We start from the raw sequence: 23386 nt of genomic DNA, 5'->3' as shown, positions 1-23386 counted from the left end.
CTTATATGAGATGCTTCTCGGTTGCCACTTAAGCTTACCCCATGATACCGGACGCTGGAATAGTCCTGGTATGATTACCTGGGAAGTATCCCATCTTCCTAGCAAGAGTAGAGTGTGAGCGGGGTACTTATCATGTGCACCTGGATAATACCAAGGGGTTCCATACTTGTAGGTGTGGAGTGTACCTGATATACAGAGTATGGTGCTATGTAAATGTTGGTGCTATCTGATGTTTTTGGGTGATATGGTAAGAAATAATGACCAAGGTAAGGAGATTTGTTATGAAGAATGAAGATTTTAATTAGTTCATTTGGAGAAGGTCGTGTATTGGGGTGAAGTGTAATGACCCTAATAGTATTTATTTTGATAAAGGTCAGCTATTTTTGTATTGTGACTGAATGCAATATTTTTTTTATTAGGAAATAAATTAGTTAAGTCATGAATGATGTTTCATCCTTCTTTCCACTCTCGATTTGATCAATCAAAAACACACCCAGTGCCTGGCTTGCTCTGCCAGCTACCTACTCAAGCTACATACTGTCCAGGAGGTCTGGTGGCAGCGACCTTAAAGTTAAGAGTAGATGTAAGTTATCCCCTTAGGATTAGTGACCCCAGAATGGGCAGTATACCAAGAGTTGGAGGAGACCATTAAAAAGACTAGCAAGTTTTAATTCTATATACCAAGAGTTGGAGGAGACCATTAAAAAGACTAGCAAGTTTTAATTCTATTTAATGAATAACCAATGAAACTATTTCAGCACAAACATACCTGGCAAAGACATCCAGAGATCCACTGTTAACCATACCAGCTGATCTGAAAGAGGAATATTCTCAATAACATTCCCTTAAACAACAGAGTACAGAATTCGTATCCATTCATACTTCAGAGATTCCCAAAAGAAATACTGTAATCACTTTTCATTTGTCCCAATAATTTTTTCATCATTATTCATTTAGCTACCTAAAGTTATCTAAAAAGTAATTTTCCTAGAACCCACTTCATAGTATGTCTGTAAAATATACTTCAGATTACAGAAAAAAAGAAATAATAATAACATGCACTATATCATCAACATACAGTACTAAAGATACAAGGCAAGACAAATTACATCTGGACATACCTCTTTTTACTTGAACTTTCTGCATCCTCATCTGCAAATACAATAACACCATTAAACGCTAAATTTCAAACAATATTATAAACTCGTCAATGACAGCCACAGTGCGCTGTAGAATATTTTGTCTTCATGACTCGGTGAACCATTGATCACCATAACAAAGCAGCAATCCCTAACACATATAAAGTATTATGTTGTAGTGTATATGGAGGGGATGTATGTACTCTGTGATGGATAATGTGTATGTATACAGTATTACCCCTCTATACTGAACTTGCTATATACAGAACCCCTCCTCAAATATGCAAATACAATACTGTAATACTCTAATGTGATTTAGTACATACCTGACATACACATCCAAAGCACCACTGTTAACCACACCAGTTTATCTGAAAGAGACAATTTTCAATAACACTGGCTAAAACATAGTATATAGTATTCATATTTGTTTATTCTTCAAATTCCCAAAACATAAACAATCACTTTTTTCATATACAGGGTATCCCGATCAGTCTTTCATCATTATTAATTTTTTTCATTATTTCCTTGATTAACCTTAGATAGTACTTGCCTTGAAATCAATTAACTCTTATCGAACATATCCCGCAACGATGTGGTCAGAATTATGAATTTGCGATTCATATACAGTATACAGAATATATATTCCCCAGTATAGAACTTTTCTGAGGGCCAGCCATCATTAATCTGTAAAATACAGTGAGGTAAACAAACGCCAACATATAACTAAAAATATTGTGTATGTTATGCAATTCAGTTCACCCTAGTTCGCATCAATGAATCAGTAAACTAAACAAATACAACAATTTCATTATATACAAGTATACACACTACAAGGCAAGACAAATTACACCTGGACATACCTTTTTTTTCTTTTCTTTTCTTTTACCATGTAATCATCCTCATCCTTAGCCTGAAAGTACAAAAAATAAATTACAAATTACAAGCAAAATTCCTACAGTAAGTAAACAATACGTATTACCCTCAGTACGCTGTAGGATATTTTGTCTTCATGACTCCATGAACCAGTGATCATCACAGGAAGAATAAAATACTTCTAACACAGAAAGGAACCCTAGTTAATGAACAGAAGTTATTTTCATTCATGAGTCAGTAAATTACAAGAGACTGAATATGACTCAAGTTCTTCCACTGACATTTACACGCCCTTGTCACTTGAGGTCAAAATTTTGGTAGCCAATTAATGCAATACAGTACAGTACATGTATTGCCGAAGATGTAAGTTTTGGCCTAACATGCAGAAATGCAAGATATGTCAGGTATCATTTTCTTAACAATACAGCTTTCTTTCTGTAAAGTCAAAACTAACATGTTTAAAGGGTAAAATGACATTTTCATTATTCATGTCTTTAATTAACCCTTAAACCCTGGGTGATGTTACTGAATGTTTGCCTAGGTGACCCCAAGTGATATTCCTGAATGTTCTTAATTTCTGTGGCATGTTTTAAATGTCCAGGTGAGACAAAACTTTGTAGGGGATATTTGTGTAATTGGCAACTCAACTTGTGTACATTTGTCTCAACACTCGTGCCTTATGGTCAGTTATCCGCCAAATATCGTTAGGGATGCACGTCCTTAGACCTCTTTTATGACCCACCTCACTTCAACACACTCAAGTGCAAGCGAAGGAATTTGCTTGACAATAGTGTTGTTTATCAAGAGTTGCTTTGCTTGATTTGAATGGCATTGGGTGATGAAGACAATGATAGGGAGGAAACAGAGCCCAGATGATGTCAAATTTGCTGAGGCAGTGAGGGCAGTGTTAGGCCTACAGACCCTTCCCACCCTGCCAGCCACTGTGAACTATGGCGCAAGAGTGCAAAGGTTTGGTGACTCGGTGCAAGGAGTGTGGAGTTGCCTTGTGCATTCCATGTTACAAAGACTTCCACATGATAGGTGACGCCAGCATCACTAGTATAAATAATTGCAGCTGGCGGGCCCTTTGTTTTCACGCATCTGAACAGGAAAAGGAGAAAAACTTTCTCAGGTTTTTTACAGCATTTTTGCATCCCTATTCAACATGAGCAAGAGAGCAAGTGATAGTAGTGTTATAAAGATTAATTCAATCAAATACATATTCAGTAATAAACAATAATGAATCTTTTGTACATATTCTTAAAAAGATAAATGACAGTCCCCATTCCAACCAAAATCGCGCAATATTTCAGGAACCGTTCCTTTCCGACGGAAATGCCACAGAAGAAAAGTGTCTTAGAATAGTCCGAAATATGTGAAAAACGTGTTTCTAATTAAGAAACTGAGTTGGGCCCACTAATGCAATACAGTAATATCAAAGAAAATAAAAGATATAACCAAGAAAACTATAGAATTAAAAATAGTAATTACTGATGACTTACCTGGCGGCAAATTAGAATAGTAAACGATTATAAAAATGCCGCATTTTCACTGTGTTTTAAAGAGGACACTGTTGTAGTTTGTGCAAATGTTTTTTTTTAACCCAACCCAGCCTTAACCTAACCTAACTTTAACGTAAAATTGCAGCATTATGGCTGAGAAGACAAAGTAGTGTGTGCCTTAGGTGCCTAATACTGTATCTACACTTGGAAATTTCTCATGATCTTAAATAACAATGAATAGTTTATTATTATAAAAATTCTACCTTTGGGTTGTTTAATATTTATCCTGACAGTAATTCAGCCACAAATAGATCCACTAATCACAATTACCTTTACATACAGCCTTACTTTACCAAGTATTGCCAGGTAAAATTGCCAGTTCGAGACCCAGGGTAGGGTCGCTGGATCTTTGGCCGACTGTACATACCTAGAGCAGGGGGAATCCCGCCACACAAGGGGTCACATAAAGGGTGAAGAAAGCCAAAAGTCCAGAAAGATGTGAGGGCAAATTTTTTCGGAGTGAGAATTGTGAACTCTTGGAAAATATGCCAGAGAGCATTATGACGGCACCGAGTGTGAGCTCATTCAAAGCCAGACTTGACCAACACTGGAGCAGGTTCCAATATATTCAGGAGCCAGGACATGCCCAGTACTTGCCAACAGTGCATATCAGAGACGTGACCAACTGCCCAAGCGGCTAACAAGCCGATCAGTGGCGAAGAGGATAAAAGTAAAAGTAAACAGCCAAACATCAAAAGTTAGCATCTTACAAGGGGGGGGGGCCAGGGGGCAGAGCCCCCGACTTGAAAATTAGGTTTTTTTGGTTGGGCTCTATTAGGTTCTAGTAAAAGTTGCTTTGGTTAATGTTTGTCCATACAACTTCATATCATTTCTGGTGCAAATCAATATTAACTGAGTATCTCACAAATTTCTAGGCATAAATTTCTGTACACACCATGTTGCCAGAGTCACTTTTCTCGTCCTCTCCTCCTCCTCTTTGGGACATGACAACCAATGATCTTCAAGTATCGTGTCATGTGACTTGGATGGCCAATCATTTTGAAGCAGCCATTTTGAAGGCCTGTGATGGTGTGCGAAGTGTTCTCTCCCTTATCTAGCTGTTATTCAGCGAGTTTATCAGAACAATAGTGAAGCAATCCTAATATTGATTTTATGTATTTTTCAGTCTTCGTCTAAATGCAAGATGTTATCGTCGTGAAAGTGAGCTAATTATGAGCGTGTTTACATCACACATGCGTGAAATCTTCCAGTTGTGACTCGATCTCACCACGCGATTTTTTTTTTATCAATCAAAATTTAATTTTTTCAAAGGGAGGAGCCAAGGTACGGATTTGAAGGATTTCAATTTCAATGACCAGTGTGACAATAGCCGTGGTAGAGGTTAGGTGTGAATCATGCTCCTACGATTATTTAAAGTTTACGAGAAAAACGATCAAGCTATCCAATTCCTACGTATTCAAGGTGTTCTCCCGACGTCTGTTGAGTGCCCGCACTGCAAACTGCCTTGTAAATTTAGAAAGAACAAGCATCAGAGGTTGATCCTGAACCTATCCCTGGTACTTCCACTTCTAAGGTACTGTATTGTACTTTCAGACAAGGGGCGCCCCAAAGTTTAAAACAGTATTATTGCGTTTACACACCATTCATTCCTACCACTAATCTATTATCATATTCGAATAAGACGTCTAATTATAAGATAAATTTCATCTATTACATTACCGGGGGAAATGTATAATAACGGAGATAGCTTAACCAAAATTTTCTCTATTTTCTTCCATTTATCTTCCGCCATTATCGTCTGCCTCTCCTCCAACACTGCGTGTCTCCTGCGTCTCCTTCATAAATCATCACGCGCATGCGTTCCTGTACAAGTCACGCGGCCAATCAAAAGCGTTTTTGTTTTTTAAACCAATTAAAATGACTTGGGGTTTACATCGTGGTATATTTGGCCCAATCAAATCCGTGTTTTACTTTGGGTTTCTCATATTTCGAAATTCAAGTTCAGTAACTTCAGTTCCGACCATGGCAGTCTGCGATGGGTGTCACTTAAGGTATATGGAGCTGATCGCGAGTTTTTGGGAAAAAGACGAAGAAACTATAGCATTTTTTCGATCGCATAGTGTTCTTCCAACCTCAGTGAAGTGTACTAAGAGCAAGACTGAATGTAAATATTGCAAAGACCAACATATGTGGTGTTGTGTAAGAATCTCAGAATGCAACGGTGAACAAGAACCAGGCCAATAAGGTAAGAAATAGGTGATTCCATCATATGGTGAGTCAGTTAGGTTAGGTTAGGTTAGGTTTGGTTTTTGGTTTTCTAGTGTTTTTTGGTGTATTTTGTCATGATTTTTTTTCGGAAAACGTCGAACGAAAAAAATTCGAAAAAAAACCTTGCTAATTTCCCCCAGAAATGAAGGTCATATTCGGTCTAAACACACACAAATACACTAGAAAAATATATTTTTGACTTTCTAACAGAGAACGGTGTGACAATGCAAATTTACCTTTAAAACTAATGAACATTTAGATCTCATTATTTTGAGTCTTTTGAACCCCATTTATATTAGTTGGAAAAATGGGATAGGTTGGGTTAGTTTAAGCTAAGCCTAACAGGGGTCCAGGGGCAGAGCCCCAGGCTAAGGGTTAGGTTAGGTTTGGTTAGTTTAGACGACTCGTTTTCGTGTTTTCCCCAACCCAAAACCACGATTTCCCAGGCTCTCCCCCATTATCGATGGGGGGTTGGGGAAAGGGGGGTGTAAAAACCGATTCATTTTCGCCAAAAATGAAGGTCAGATTCGTTTAAAACACACCCAAAATACACTGGAAAAACATATTGGTCAACCCCAAGAGACTCATGTACTTAAGTAAAAATGTACCCAAGTGCGAGGCTAGGCACCTAATTATCTATGAAACTAACAATTTCCACAATAAATGTTCTTATTGTAAAGGTGTAGATAACGGCTACCACCAGAAGTTGATGTAGATTTTCTTAATTTTTGCTGTACTTATTGTTTTGGTGATTTTAAGTATAATACAAGAAACGACAACTTTCTATTATGATTTTAAGTACTTTTTTATTTACTCTACCCCGCTTCACAATTTTTTTCTACACACTTAATATCATATTAAACACAGAAATTGAAACGACAATGCATAGATTAGGTCAGTTCTATGCATTAACGTGTTAATTTATGAGTTAAACAACTTACCTTAATACTGAGGTTGATATATATCAGCAATGGCGAGAAGGAATTCGTGGAAGCGTTCACCGTCACTTACAGGAAACGTCTCTTGAACAGCGAGGTAAACAACAAAAATGGCGCCGGGAGAAAGGTGAAGCGGGATAGAGTAAATAAAAAATAAAATAAAAATACTTAAAATCATAATCGAATGTTGTAATTTCTTTTAATATACTTAAAATCATCTAAACAATAATTTCAACAAAAAATAAAGAAAATCAACAAACAACTTCTGGTGGTAGCCGTTATCTACACCTTTACTAAATATATATATATATATATATATATATATATATATATATATATATATATATATATATATATATATATTATAATAAACAGACATACCTGCTATTTTCTAATCACAAATAACGTGCCAATTGTCCATAATTATGAAGAGATATTGTTGACAAATATTTGGGTCTGACGTCACTCTGACACTGACTGACGACAGGCGCTGCTTAAACAGTAGACTTGTTAATGTTAATATATTAAGCTAATAGCTTTTATATTTTAATAAATTACTTCTGATAGCCTCAAATATATTTAAACTAGTCATATGTTATATATCCATGTTAGAAATGTAAATGGGTGTTAGTGGTATAAATGGTGATCACCGATCAGTAATAAAGTGTGCATCTCTCAAAACACTCCTGGGTTCGAGTCCCAGTACTAGACACACGTGGGGAGGTGTTATCCACTGTGACATTACCAATTACAGGTTTCCTCCAGTATTATCACTGGATAATGAAGTTCATGACAAAGTAATAAACAAAAAGGACCAACCGCCTGAACAGCTATTAAGCTGATAAATGGTGAATTAAATTCCTATAAACGTTTTTGGGCTGTTTTTGCCAATCCTACAAAAAAATATCAGTTTGGGACCCTGACCCTCTTACATAAGAACATTAGAAAGAACATTAGAATGGAGGAACCTGCAGCGGGCCTATTGGCGCCTACTGGGCAGTCCCATTTACACCCAGCCCCTATTGCTCATAAATCCATCCAACCTATGTTTGAAGCTATCCAGCGTATTCGAGTTAATGATGATATTGGGTAACTTGTTCCAGTCGTCCACTATACAGTATTTCCAAACCAATGTTTACCTATCTCGCGCCAAAATCTAAATTTGTCTAATTTAAAACCATTGTTACGAGTTCGCTCCTGGTTGGATAGTTTGAGTACCTTTGTAATGTCCCCTTTATTTAGCCATGACTTCCATTTATACACCTCGATCATGTCGCCCCTCACTCTACGTCTCTCGAAGGAGTGCAAATTAAGATGCTTTAACCTGTCTCTGTACTCAAGGTTGCTAATGCCCGGGATGGGATTAGTCTTGTCATTCTCCTCTGAATTCTTTCCAAGGATTCTATATCCATTCAGTAATACGGTGACCAGAATTGAACTGCGCATCCAAGTGAGGTCTCACAAGGGAAAGATATAGTTTTAAGATGACCTCGCTCGTCTTGTAACTAACACTCCTTTGTATGAACCCAAGTCCTTTATTAGCTTTGTTTCGAGCAAATACACATTGTTTACATGGCTTAAGATTCCTACTTATCATTACTCCTAAATCTCTCTCGCAGTCGGATTTCTTAATAACGTCGTTGTTCATCTGGTATCTGGTTTCCCTGTTTACATCTCCTATACTGAGTACTTTACATTTGTCCACATTGAATTTCATCTGCCATTTTTCACACCATTCGAAATTTTTTTTAGATCTTCCTGTAGTTTTGCGGAGTCCTCGTCAGATTTAATTACACGCCCTAATTTAGTGTCATCAGCAAATTTACTTATGTTGCTGTCTACGCCGATACCTATGTCGTTTATGTATTTAATAAATACTAATGGTCCAAGTACTGAGCCCTACGGAACTCCACTAGTTACTGGGAAAGTGATAGTGTTGGTTTTCACGTCATATGCTGACAGCATTTCGCGTATTTATTTAAAAAAATAGCTTTGGCTATGTCTCACGTGCGAGTTTCCGTCAGCATCGAGCAACTAGGGCGTATACATACGTGACCTACTTTCCAAAGTGACCTGTGTCCCACCTGCCAGCGTAAACATGCCGTCGACGCAGCGCACACGTTTGCCGATACTTTAAGAAAATAATGCTTTTCAATACGTGTGGTACATGCAGAAGTACCCAAGAAAAGATATCCCATATACCAGAGGGTAGGCCAAGATCCAAGGAAGTTTCACGAGTACACCAGAATGTATTCTGATTGGAGACGAGGCCTACCCACTCTGTGTATATTTGTTGAAACCCTATCCTAGGAATCCTCTGAACAAAGAATATATAAGTTTCAATTACAGATTTGTCACATGCCAGGCGTGTTGTAAGAGTGTGCATTCGGAATTTGTACTAGTAAGTGGATAATTTTAAATAAAGCTATTAAAAAAAGGTAGATACTGCTGTTGACACCGTAAAGTGTGCTACACTTTCATGATGTCATCATTGACACAGGGTCTGAACGCAAAGTCATATGCAATTAAAAAATATATAGTTGGGAATAACACAGCACCATCTAGAATAAAAAATGCTTCAAATTCATCTGCAAAGAATGTGAGAGAAACATTTTGAAGCTACTTTAATAGTCTACAATGATCTATTTCTTGGTAAGATCAAGCTATTAACAATGGAAAATGAATGTATAGCCTTCTTCATGCTAGAGTTAACTGTGTTTTTATTGTTCAAACTAATAGAAATTAGTTCTTATATGATACAGTTTGGTTTCATTTAAGACTTCGTTTCTTCGACAACATAGCCAAATTATCACTAATTACGTTAAATTAGTTTCATTAGTTATTTATCTATAGTCGGTATTATGATTATTTACATGGTCGTATCTATCAGCTTGGATATTCCAAAAACAAAAATCAGAACTATTCAGAAATTATTATTATTTCACAATTATCCTTAAAACGTATCACACACACACACACACAAACTAAACGTATGCGTCACCAGCCTGGTCGTCTTCTCTCAACTCCACCCAGCAACGTCAGCTAGAGAAGGTACAGAAAAGGGCCTGCAGAATCATGCTCGGCGCAGAATACTCCGGCTACACCAACGCTCTCTCCACCCTGGAAATGCCATCCCTCAGTGATCTCCACCACCAAGTACTGGAAAGGTTTGGCAGTGGTCTACTGCACCACCCTCGTCCACCTCCTGCAGCCCCCCCCCCCACCCAACTCGCGCAGTCCGCCACTACATCAAAATTCAGCCCATAAGAGCCCGCACCAATAGATATAAGAACAGCACCATCCCATCTATTGTTAAAATAATAAACAACTCCTGATTTATGTACTGTACAGCCCTGTAAATATATTCAATGCCTATTATATCATTATGTCTAAATCAAATGTAAGTCTGTATATTTTCAGCCACCGGCTGCAACTCTATTAATTAACCGTTTATTATTATTATTATTATTATTATTATTATTATTATTATTATTATTATTATTATTATTATTATTATTATTATTATTATTATTATTATTTTACACACACACTATACTGTATATACCCAGTATACGATAGCGCACATTTACAAACCTCTAAATACTCATACAATTGAATAACTGAATCAATTATTCAAAGATAGTCACTTGTGGTGTAATCCGGATAAAGATTGATCTAAGAAAGATTTAGGGGTGATTGGCATCCAGAAAAAGAGAGGGAGGAAGGGGGGGAGAGCGGGATCGATTCCCAGGGTGAGGGGGGGTGAGGCCCAGCACAAGGTTCCAGGGGTGCATTCCAGTCTGGGATATCATCAGTTGTGTGTGGAGTCTGACCTGCGTAGCCTGTGTATACCGCCACTACTACATTACACACCCCGACACTCCCGGCAAGGTCAGTTCTCGTACAACCCTTGGGTTTAAATAGTATTTCCTACCTAGTCTAGCCTAACCTAGCTATCTATCTTAGCCTATTTTAGTTTATCTTGTCTTACCTATGTACCCTGGTTCTAACCTCCCTATCTACTTTTGTCTCGCCTAAATTATTTATTTTACTTTACTGTAGACGCACTGTACCTACCTTGCTCAACTATTAGTGTAACTTACTAATAATTAGTCTGCCTAGACTAACCGCTATCTCACACACCATGTGCTTAACCTGACCTCACTTAACCGCTATCGTACATACCCGTGCTTAGACTAGCCTACCTTAACTTAACAAGCACGATGCCAAAGTGATGAGGTGTTATCCGTTTCACTGAGTGGTGAAATATTGTTCTATTAAAAATTATCCGTTTATCCTGTGTCCGGTGATGCTCTATCGCTAAGGGGACGTTGAGAGTGCAGATACTGAAAGTGAAAAATAACAGTCACGCCACTCAACCTGGGATGTGCATTCTGTACATTCTAAATTAGCTAATACTGTACTCTGTTGGGGTGCGGAGGCTAAGTGGATACATCTCCCGCCTCCTGTCTTATGGGTAGCTGGTTCTCGCCCTAGACAACCCTAGTCAGCTAGTTGGAAATGGGTACCTGACTTGACGGTTGGGGGAAATGAAGGTGCTACAATGCAGTACCGGCCACGCTGCCTCCTACAGTAGACTCAAGGAGGCAGCTTGGCCGGCACTGCACTGCCCTGATATAACATGACGATACTCTAGGAGAGTATCGTCATGTTATATCTGTTGGAGTATGTTAGATTAGGTTTGGAATAATAACGTTAGGGTAAGATAAAATAGGCTAGATAAAAAAGATTAGGCTACGTTATGTAGGCCAGGTTAAATAAGATTTTTGAGACAATAGGCCATGTTAAAAAGGTTAGACTAGGTTATGCAGAACATAGGCGGATATCTATGGCTAGGTTTAGTAAGGATTTATAGATAATGCAGTATTTATCCTACTGCTGCGTAATTCAGCAGTAAAGTTTAAATTTAACTCTGAAAATAAGAGTTTCGCCATAGTTAAATGTTAAAGGTGAAGCTGGGGACTTCGGCTGGCCTCAAAACATGGACAGATGCGTACATACCAACTCTCACTCATAACTACAGAAACAATTATAAACAGAAGCCTAAGACGATACCTACATATATACACGTATAGCAAGTATATAAATGTGTGAACTCTTGCCTGTGGAGTAAAGAAAAAAAATACTGTACATTCAAGATAACTGCGAAGATGAAGATTTTTCTAAGTTCGGAAGGTTATCTCGGCGAATATAATTATTTCAATCATTTATATACAATGCACATTTTTTGGGGGGGGGGAGGGGTCAAACGTACAGAAATAATGGAGTATATTTTTTTATTAATACTGTACAACCAGAGTTTTGTTTTTCAATAATTTAGTAAGACTTGGGAGATGTGACGGTGAGAGAGGGAGGGAGGCCATAATTGACAACATTATCGACCAACACAAGTATGCTCACCAACCTAGATTCTCGACGATTCCAATGTCTGCCTTACTTGTTACTTTTATTGTTATCCCATTTGTCACATTTATTGTTACCATTTTTTCCCTAAGTTTTTTGGTCCTTGTTATGTTACATGTTGCCGTATTTTTTACCCATCTGTTGCTCAACGTGTTACCTTAATATTGCCTAACTTTTTGCCCTGTTGCCTCACGTCGTTTAGTTAATACAGTAAATGACCAGTGGTTGGTTGGCACTCCTGCATCTCAAGAGGCAGTCAAGTAGCACTTAGGCAGTCATATGCAAGGAGTTTGCACCTGGATTCTTCGAGACAACCGAGTGATTTATTCCCCTCCTCAAGGTGTGAGTGATATATAGTCCCTCACATCTAGTCATCCTCACGAACCACATGTGGTAGGCCCTTAGGTACTTGCCTGTCAATGCGAGTGTATTGAAGTTGAGCACACAATAATTTGAATACATTGCAATGGGTCTTACCCATACCAAATCGCAGACGATGAGAAGAGCTCGGTGATTAGAACATTGTATTATGGCTCCCTGCTGGTCTTATCTGCCGTATGGCATCACGAAAATTGTGACCAAGTCTCAGGTTGCTGATAGGATTTTCTGCCTCATTTACACACAATTGGAGGGTCTCAATTGTTTCTCTTACTATTGACAACACAACATGCATATGTTGTTTCTCACTTTTGATTTTTTGTATTTCTTTATTATTTTATTATTATTATTATTATTATTATTATTATTATTATTATTATTATTATTATTATTATTATTTTATTTTCAATTTTGTTTTTATTATATTATAAATTTCATTTATTATGAATACCGGTAATAATTTTTATTATCATTTTTATTTTTTTTATTTTTAGTGTTAATATTATTATTATTATTATTATTATTATTATTATTATTATTATTATTATTATTATTATTATTGTTATTATTATTATTATTATTATTATTATTATTATTATTATTATTATTATTATTATTATTATTATTATTATTATTATTATTATTATTATATTTTCGCCCCCCACCCCCCCAGGCATCTTGACGTCTTGAATAAAGACGAAAGCTAAGGTTCTCCATTGTTTCCCTTTTCCCTGTGTGATTTTATCAAGATTTATATTATCCACGTTTCCATTGTGGATCTACATGAAATATATGTATGTATGTATATATATATATATATATATATATATATATATATATATATATATATATATATATATATATATATATATATATATATATATATATATATATATATATATATATATATATATATATATATATATATATATATATATATATATATATATATATATATATATATATATATATATATATATATATATATATATATATATATATATATATATATATATATATATATATATATATATATATATATATATATATATATATAGTTTTCATCTAGCTTATTAACATACAATGAGCTATATAAGGCAGGAGGACTCTGCAACAGGACGAGGTTGCCGGCCAGAGCCAAGAATAGAATCAGAGAGGGTGGTGACCAGTCAATCTCTCTCTCTCTCTCTCTCTCTCTCTCTCTCTCTCTCTCTCTCTCTCTCTCTCTCTCTCAAAGGAGAAAACACACAATCATGTTCCTCAGTTCCCAAGTCTGATTACCACTGGTTAGTATAAAATGGATATCACCTGCCGTATACTGATATTCAGTTGAACTTCAATTCCAGCTCCCATTCTTTAAGGACATTGATGGTTCTTGTCTGGGGTCACGTGAAGATTAGTCCCAGAACTATAATACCTTTAAGTTTAACCATCTCAGCGGTAACCTATCTAACCTAACTCCGCAGGTAGTGTAAAGGTGTTTAATCATCAGGCGAAGTAAGCTGGAGTCTGATCTTCGGGTGATCTCTATGCCTAAAAATGAATATGAACTTAAAAATACATTAAGGTATGGCTTTGACATAAGAGAATTAAAAGAAATGACTATATAGCAATACACTCAACATCTTTACCATAGCTAATGACATAATAATATATAATCATAATACATAACATATTAATTCACGAATTATTCCCGTTCCATAAATGTCACTCCCTCGAGTTCTTTCGACGTAATCTGCGTCTCTAAAAGGGAAATGTTATTCACTTGGAGATGCATTGTTTAAGTAATATTGACCACCCACCCACATTATATATATATATATATATATGGCCAAAGGGACCTTTATCTAGAAGGTAAAGCCAGTCTTTATTCATGGTAAAACGTATAGAAACGTGATTTAGAATCTACAGGGAGTGTTAATAGCGCTACAAATACTCTAAATGTGGTGTAATTAATTGAAATGGTCATTAAATAATATCAATTACTTAAATTTAACGATTTTGAACTCATATCTTTAGCCAGCCTGTGTACTAGTACGTTTTTTTTATGAAATCAAAGCAAATATATATGTTGACCACGAACTGAAACGTGTGGGGTTTTTTTAAGAACAAAAAGACTTTAAATTGTATCTGGAAAGTGAAAAGTAACGTGTTTAAAACAAATAATGAATAAAGTTTCAATAATTTATAATCACTATTCAAATATTTGCTCAAAATTTGGGTAATAACAATTATCTTAAAGGAGTGGAAAAGTTAAGGTACAGTATGCCAGACGTCTTTTCCTTTGGTGACGTCACGCGTGGCTCACGAAATGGTTGGTGAAATTTAGCTTTAATATGTAATAAATTTTGAAGAATGGGACGGTTTTTATTTTTGAGGGGAGATAAAATACATAAGTCATATAATGGTTGAAAACGTATACTGTAAGTGTAACCTAAGAGAGTCGTTAATATCTGGAAATGTCCTTTACATTACGAGGCAAAGATATATTGATCCAGCACCACTACAGATGTTATAATACTGCAGGGATCCATAAATATTGATCCAACACCTTAAAGGATATAATGGTACAGAGACCCTGATGCATTGATCCAACTCCCATAGGTAATTTCATTATAGTGCATAGCCTAAGTTATATAGTTTATTCATCCTAACAGTTGACCCAACGCCAATATAGAGGCCCCATGACTGTACATTGGCTTGGGGTTCTGGGCATGAAGGTCAGCTCACTGGCAGCCCGAACTTGGCCCTCTCACAGTACTCGTTATTATGGCGCCAAAACAGTAAAGGCCATCTTTATATGCTTAATGGATAGTGAACATAACACGACCTTTTTATTACCAGGTAACAGTCAGGCATTACCGGGTATTACTAGGTGACACAGGTATCACCAGGTAATAATCAGGTATCACCAGGTAACACAGACAAGTATTATCAGGTAACACAGCCAGGTATCACCAGATAACACAGCCAGGTATCCCCAGGTATACGTGACTCGAACGGATCGATTGTGTCCTTGAGAAGTGAGACTCGACCCCTCACGCAAGAATTATTATTACTGATAGCCATCTTTTCGGGAGAGAGAGAGAGAGAGAGAGAGAGAGAGAGAGAGAGAGAGAGAGAGAGAGAGAGAGAGAGAGAGAGAGAGAGAGAGAGAGATAGAAAGATCTACGTCATTTACTGTATAACATAGAGCCGTAGATAATACTAAACTTGGTGGATTTCCAAGTCACATATCACAATGCTCTCTCATCAACCATATTGTTTTCAGCTTTCATGGTCAAAGTTCTCCGTCTCAGGCACTTGAGAGGAGCATCCCACCGCTTGTACACGTACAACATATTGTCGGTTTTAGTTAAGCTACAGTACAAGGAAAACGGTTCCTTATACACACCAATAAGATAGTAAGGCTGGCATGATTTGTTAAGTGAGTTTCAGAGCTGTAAACCAAAATTCTAACCCTAAAGTATTTTCCTTATAATTAAACTATAACAAATAATGATAAACTGACGTAATAAAATAAGTACTTTGAACGCTCACATATTGATAATCTCCTGTTGGGGACACACTAAGTACATGTACTATTCAATTGAATGTGTGAGCGAATAACTACTGTCATCATCCAAGTATTCGGTAAAATATTAACCCTTGTTACTTTGACCTTTAGTCCCAGAGTTACTTTTTAAGTTATATTCAACACGAACTATGAGCTGACGCATACATCTGCTGAGAGTGTGTGTATATGTGTGAGGGTGTGTTTGTGCTGACACACACACACACACACACACCAGGTTTATAACGCACAGTAAAATAATGATCATTAAGTAGCCACATTCTTTAAGGTTCCTACGTGAATTTTCCCCCTTAGTGGGATGTGAGAGAACCATTACCTACTCTCTCACACATACATTTCGTGATTCACTGTTTATCCTTTAATTAATCTATATCTCAGTAAATCTCTCGTGTCTCTCTATCTATCTCTCATCTCTAAGCAATTTTTTTTCAACGGCAGTGAAGATAAAGCCAGCCAGTTGAACACTATTTTACGACACTCTCTAAGTCGTGACGCTGAGGGTGGGGGCAACGACGTCAGCTGTATCATGACAGGCGTTCTCTTGAGACGTTATAACACCGTAATAACAAGTTAACCACAAGGGGCCAGGCTCCTTCCTCGCCACGGGGGAAAAACGGATCATGATATTCTAAAACTCTGGATTTCAGAATTCTTTAATTTATCATTTCCTCCACACACACACACACACACACACACACACACACACACACACACGGGACTCATGTTATTTCCGCATAGTTTTTCGAGGTATAAACACCGAGTTTTAAAAAATATAAACACTACAAATTCATTAAAGTGTCACACCAGAGTTTCAGTGTTGACTCGCTACTGCTATTATAACGTGTGTGTGTGTGTGTGTGTGTGTGTGTGTGTGTGTTGTGCCGCCATTTCTAATCCTTTGATATCACCCCTGAAGAACAATAAAGTAAGACTAAGTTAATAATATGCACGGCAAAAGATAACCACCAGTGTTGTATAATGAAAGAGTTGTTAGTAAAGGTGGGAGTGTTGTGGTAGTTGTGGCTGTCACTGGCTGTGTTCACTGTGGGTGTGTGTGATAGTGTTCACCGGCATGAAAACTGTTCAAGGCGATTAACATCTCAGTGACTGTTGTCGAACTGGGTTTACAGACCGTAATTCCTATCCTACTAACTGCCCATGAAGGTGTTCCGTGGCACTGGCAGGGTAGTGTGTGTGTGTGTGTGTGTGTGTGTGTGTGTGTGTGTGTGTGTGTGTGTGTGTGTGTGTGTGTGTGTGTGTGTGTGTGTGTGATGTGTGTGTGTGTGTGTGTGTGTGTGTGTGTGTGTGTATGTGTGTGTGTGTGTGTGTGTGTGTGTGTGTGTGTGTGTGTGTGTGTGTGTGTGTAAAGATATCACCAAGGTTGTTCTACTGGATTCTAAAAATCAATAACCACATAGCTAAGGTGACCACAGGCGCGAATACTTGTTGGAGCTGCCCCTCGTCTCGCCCCGCTACACCGTGTACCTGGAAACACACACATACCACACACCAGCACAACCTGTACCTGACTCACGCTGTTGGCTGACGGGCGAGTCTCTGGTCCTGCTGAGTGGTGATAGACTGTCACTCTCTTCTGTTGCACAAAGCTTCCTACCTCACTTAAATTACCTTAACCTGACCTGGCTTAACTTTACCAAACTTAACATGACTTACATTAACCTAACCTGATGTGAACTAAGTTTACCTAACCTGAACTTAGATAAACTAACCTAACCTGAATTAAGTTAACCTAACCTAAATTAAGTTAACCTTACCTAACCTGAACTAAGTTAACACAGCATGAACAAATCAACTCTCCTGGCTTACCCTAACATGACCCTACTCACTCTAATCTAACCTAACCTAACTTAAACCTAACTGTGGTCGAATCAATTCATCTTGGCTTACTAAACACAGAATGGAAGCGGGTTCCATACGCCTGAGTGTCCTTCAGATACTGGATACGTCACACTGTATAGTAAATTATCAGTACACAAGGTCACAGCGTGGCCGGCACTGCGCTTGATAGCCTTTACTTCCTCAATTGTAAAATTATTGCTGGATGGAATGTGAGTTCCCCCGGATCGAACCAGAGACCTTTATGGCAGAAGGCAAGCGCTGTATCCTCTTGACCACCACTCTCTGGAAAAAGAAGATAGATGCTATTAAAATGTATATATACACGTATCACCATTTTTTTTCCATTTTCTTATTTTCGTGGAATGATTTTACCCAGAGAGAGAGATAAATATTTTCGGTATAGATTTGCTTAAGTATGGAAGGAATTTCCTTTTAAGTATTCAGTTTCGTGTGTGTGTGTGTGTGTGTGTGTGTGTGTGTGTGTGTGTGTGTGCGCGCGTGTGTGTGTGTGCGTCAGAGGGCCACATACTCCAACCATTGATTACTACCAACATTCCAAACTTTGTGCCTTACTACCCTTACCTCCGCCCTCCACCCTTAACTAATGATGATGATGATGATTTAGCTTTACTACCCGCTCTCGTGACTTTCCTACTACTGGTGTTGTTGTTATTACTATCGCCGTTATTTCTATTAGAGCTCATCGTTTGATTTCGTGACGATAACACCAAACATTTTTCCGTAATAAACTTCACATTGTCCCTGTATCTCCCACAGGTGTCCGGGAAGGCTGGATGGCGTGTGTGTCAGAGTGTCAGCATCTCCATCCAGGTCCTATGGCGTGTTGGGTTGCTGTGTCAGAATGTCAGCGCCCTTATTCACTCGGCTGACATTACCTGTATCTTCCCCAGGTCCTGTACCTTGCTGGAATACTGTGTCAGTATGTCAACGTCCTTGTTTACCCGGCTGACACTCCCTGACGGGCTGGAGGAGGTGGTGGAGGGCCTCGCCAAGGAGGTCATCAAGACACAGTGCACGGAGCCCTACGACATATACACCTTCGCCTGGAAGCACTTCTCCGGTCTAGTGGCCAGACACAAGAACCTTCCCGCCAAAGGTAAGTACTTTGAACCTTTTATCCGTACCTAGAATTTCCTATAAGTACCTAGAATCTCCTATGAGTATCCAGATTCTCCTGGGTACCCAGAATCTCCTATGAATACCCAGAATCTCCTATGAGTACCCAAATTCTCCTATGAGTACCCAGAATTTCCTATGGGCATCCAAATTCTCCAATGAGTATCCAGAATCTCCTATGAGTATCCAGATTCTCCTGGGTACCCAGAATCTCCTATGAATACCCAGAATCTCCTATGAGTACCCAGAATCTCCTGAGTACCCAGAATCTCCTATGAGTACCTAAAATCTCCTATGAGTACCCAGAATCCCTTATGAGTACCCAGAATCTCATATAAATATCCGACGTAATAATCGACACAACAACCTACGTGGTTCATATTCGACCTAACAATCGACAGGTGAACATGTGTGTCGAATTATGGTTAGGTTAAGTTAGGTTATGGTTAAGAAATACATAAGAGGAATTTGCGTGGATTGACGGAAGAGTGGTAAAAGCAGTAATGAGAGAGAGAGAGAGAGAGAGAGAGAGAGAGAGAGAGAGAGAGAGAGAGAGTTGACTTAGGTAATACGTAATAAACTGACTTTAAACCTCGACAAAACCCACTACACAATCTTTCACAGAAGGAAAAACTTACCCCCAGATTTGGACCCCATGTACCTTGGTAATGCAGTCCTCAAACATGAACAAAATACAAAATTCCTTGGGGTTGTTGTTAATGATAAACTTAGCTGGAGAAACCAACTACCTGTGAAAAAAATTATCGCACGATTTGCTAAATTGAAAACTAAGACCACCTCCTATGCGCTTCTCTCAATACAGTCCCAGACCGCCATAAAATATCATGGTGTGAAGGTGTGGAACAACTTACCCCCACCCATCCGAGCAAAGACTACGCTCCCTTCCTTTAAATCATATCTTAAAAAATATCTATTGTCTAAGTATTAATTTTTTTGTAATACATATTTTATATGCCTACTCTTATTGTACCACCAAAACCACTATATCCTAAATTATCATGTAGATAGATAGAAATTACCATTGTAATCATTATATTTGCCGACAAAACGTGATACTGACAGCTTCTGTCCTCTTGATCCACCTTAATACAACCCCGATATCAACTCCACTGTAAAATATGCATATACTTACAACATAATGTAAAAAAAAGAAAGATAAATAACTAAGTGATAACCGTGGTAACATTCTGACATGTTCATACTACCACCATGTTACGCGTACTATTCCATATGATACTAAATGTTATATAATTATTCCTTGAGATAAATGTACAGTAAATATCAGGTGCCTTCAAGAGAGCTCAGACTCTCAACTGGCTCAGCCATGTTAATATTGTTATTATTATCGACTCTGTCCGTTTTCTGGTTAAATAAACTGTTTCAATTTCAATATCAGAGAGTGTGCGTGTGTACTGTCAACACCCTCCCGCTGGGCTCATAAAGACATCATCTCTACATGAAGCTTCTAGCCAGACTATTACATAACCTATCTTCATCTTACTCTAACCTATTCAAACATGGCTTAGCATAACCCTAACCTAACCAAATCCTTCTATCCTACCGTAACTTATCGAATGTAATCCAGTCTAACTCCACAAACCTAATCTAGCTTAATTTAATCAATCTCAGGCTAACTTAACCATTGTAATCTAACCTTTGTATCCTAATTTTCCAACTAACGTATCCTATTCTAGCTAGCCCTAGTTAATAAACCTAATCAAACCTACCCTAGGCTAACACAACCTAATTTAGCCTAGACTAACCTAACCTACCCAAATAACTCAATGCGTACCTGCCTCTCCCAATCTAGGAATGATGAAGAGTAAGGAGGCGGAGGAGGTGAGGGGTTGAGGAGGTGAGGGGGTGAGGAGGTGAGGGGTTGAGGGGGTGAGGTTGAGGAGGTGGAGGGGTGAGAAGGGAGGTGAGGGGGTGAGGAGGTGAGGGGTTAGGAGGTGAGGGTGAAGGAGGTGAGGTGGAGGTGGGGGGGAGAGGTGAGGGGTGAGGAGGAGGTGAGGTGTTGAGGTGAGGTTAAGGAGGTGAGGAGGGGGGTGAGGGGAGGTGAGGGGAGGTGAGGGTGAGGTGAGGTTAGGAGGTGAGGGTTGGGAGGTGAGGGGGTGAGGTGAGGGTTAAGGAGGTGAGGTTAAGGAGGAGGGGTGAGGAGGTGAGGGGTGAGGGGTGAGGAGGTGAGGTGAGGAGGTGAGGGTGAGGAGGTGAGGGGTTAAGGAGGTGAGGGGTGAGGAGGTTGAGGGGTTAAGGAGGTGGGGGGTGAGGAGGTGAGGGGTTAAGGAGGTGAGGGGTGGGAGGAGGTGAGGTTAAGGAGGTGGGGGGTGAGGAGGGGTTAAGGAGGTGAGGGGGTGAGGAGGTGAGGGGTTAAGGAGGTGAGGGGGTGAGGAGGTACCATTGTTTCGCTGAGCTGTTATTTCGTGAGTGAAAGTCTACAATCGGTCGGTAGCCACAAAGGTTAGGTTCGGTATTTTTTGTCTCCCAGTTGAAGTTAAGTAAAAAACCTAGTTATGATAAAAAGCTCAATGGAACTTAAATGTCATGATAGACGTTATTTGTGACTTTAACTTTGGTCACACCGTTAAGTGCAATCCTACATCTCCAGTTAAAAGGAAAATTTATCAGGAGGAGCCTCAGATAATCTAAATCCTGGGTAAGAAACTCAAAAATGTGTACTGTACGTTCTTCCACTATGATGGTGGCGTATCTGACTCCTTCACTTAAGCTTTGCCACGGGTATAATGGCGCTGAAATTGCACATAGACGCAACGGAGCTTGGTAATTTCTTCGATTCCTCATTTACCGGAAAGATTTGACTTGAGAGAGAGAGAGAGAGAGAGAGAGAGAGAGACTTACTGAAGATAGCAGTATATGTTGTATTACCAGCTCATTGGATGAGCCACACCCCAGGAAATACTCCCCAACCCACACAAATGTAAATACAGGGGGGTGACTCGCCCAGGCTGGCAACACTTACTCCTCTCATCGTCAAACATATGCAACTTTTATTTCTGTATGCAGATAAATAAACGAAATTACTTCCATTAGTGTTTGTGAAATCCTCAACGATTCGTGGGCTGATTTTCTTCTAAATTGGGCTTCAAGAGCCATCCAGTTATGGCAGAGTTCCCAGCGCAATTTCAACTCCGTCTCTGAGTCACAACTTAGGTGGAGCTGATAAAGGTACAAACTTGGCTCCCCTCTCTACCACACACCCTTAGCCTTCCTCCTCCTCCTCCCTTAACCCACATTCTTCCCCCTCCTTCACCTCTTATGCTCCTCCCACCCTTCACCCCCCCCCCCAGCTGCGCCCCGTTTCCCCTCCATGCAATCCACAAGTATCAAATCACCTGCAGCGTTAACTCTTGTGGTGGATTCACAACCCTTTAAAAGAAAACTATTCCTCGTAAATGTTGTACGGATACGCATAACTGATTAACTATATTTGAGAAAAAACCTAAAATTTTTACTAAAACCACTTTAACCAGTACATTCACTTAACACCAGTTAGGCGATAATTCACTCGATTTTTTCTCGATTTTCCGAGGTCGAATTCATTAACTACAAGCACATTAAAGTGAAAGAGAATTTCATAACAAGACTTAACCACCTGTGAACGGAATCCCATCTGTGCTGAATTAAATCGTCTTGCGTTAGAACCGCTAATTTTGAGTCGAGTTTGTTTACAGTGACCATACCATACCGTATTAACAACTAGGCTTAGCAGGATTTCATCATATTTCTTTTCCATTAAGTTAAGGTTTTAGACATATTTTTTTAAGTTACTTCTAGGCAGTCTTATGTCTAAATTACGCTATAGTAAGTATTTGTGTGAAGAAAGTGCTGTACCTGTATTTACAGCCCTTTTTTCTTGTATCATCTGTGTAGTTACATGAAATTTTCTTCTCCCCATTACAGCACAGGTTAGTTTAATGTATGTGTGTGCACTAACTGATGGATAGTTTAAGTGTCCTGGACATCTACGAGCCGCCATAATTAATTTTTATGCGAGACTTTCAGTTTTAGTAAGTTAGTAACAGATCACGAACTGTAGCGTAAACTTAATTTTGTTTAAGGACGTGACTCAATACTTACCTAACCTGACCAATGGTGGGGGTAGCGACAGGAGCTAGGCTGGGGTAGTGGCAGCAGCTAGGCTGGGGTAGTGGCAAGAGCTAGGCTGGGGTAGTGGTTATGTACAGCCATGAACCCTGGGGTGAACGAACGCCAAGCCCTCAGTGTGAA

General features: G+C 38.7%; 1 protein-coding gene and 2 long non-coding RNA genes across 3 annotated transcripts in view; 1 reads left to right on the top strand and 2 right to left on the bottom strand.

Moving 5' to 3' along the window:
- Positions 1-714: 714 nt before the first annotated feature.
- LOC121861503 lies at positions 715-1516 on the bottom strand. Its single transcript, XR_006088036.1, has 3 exons — positions 1466-1516; positions 1122-1152; positions 715-814 (listed from the first exon to the last, which is right to left on the bottom strand). It is a non-coding gene; the product is annotated as an uncharacterized LOC121861503 (long non-coding RNA).
- A 177-nt stretch (positions 1517-1693) lies between these two features.
- LOC121861502 lies at positions 1694-6875 on the bottom strand. Its single transcript, XR_006088035.1, has 3 exons — positions 6748-6875; positions 2003-2052; positions 1694-1826 (listed from the first exon to the last, which is right to left on the bottom strand). It is a non-coding gene; the product is annotated as an uncharacterized LOC121861502 (long non-coding RNA).
- Positions 6876-10511: 3636 nt separating this feature from the next.
- Positions 10512-23386, top strand: part of LOC121861500 (suprabasin-like) — a 40355-nt gene continuing 27480 nt past the window's right edge. Inside the window, exons 1-2 of the mRNA XM_042359298.1 lie at positions 10512-10635; positions 18892-19097. Of these exons, the coding sequence (XP_042215232.1) occupies positions 18923-19097 (175 nt within the window). The 5' untranslated portion in view covers positions 10512-10635; positions 18892-18922. The remainder of the gene's footprint in view (positions 10636-18891; positions 19098-23386) is intronic.

This window comes from Homarus americanus, unplaced genomic scaffold, assembly GCF_018991925.1.
Source record: "Homarus americanus isolate GMGI-L3 unplaced genomic scaffold, GMGI_Hamer_2.0 scaffold24260, whole genome shotgun sequence".
NCBI classification, from domain to species: Eukaryota; Metazoa; Arthropoda; class Malacostraca; order Decapoda; family Nephropidae; genus Homarus; species Homarus americanus.
Note: the sequence above shows the minus strand (reverse complement) of the source record. Positions and strands in the feature narration are given on the sequence as shown.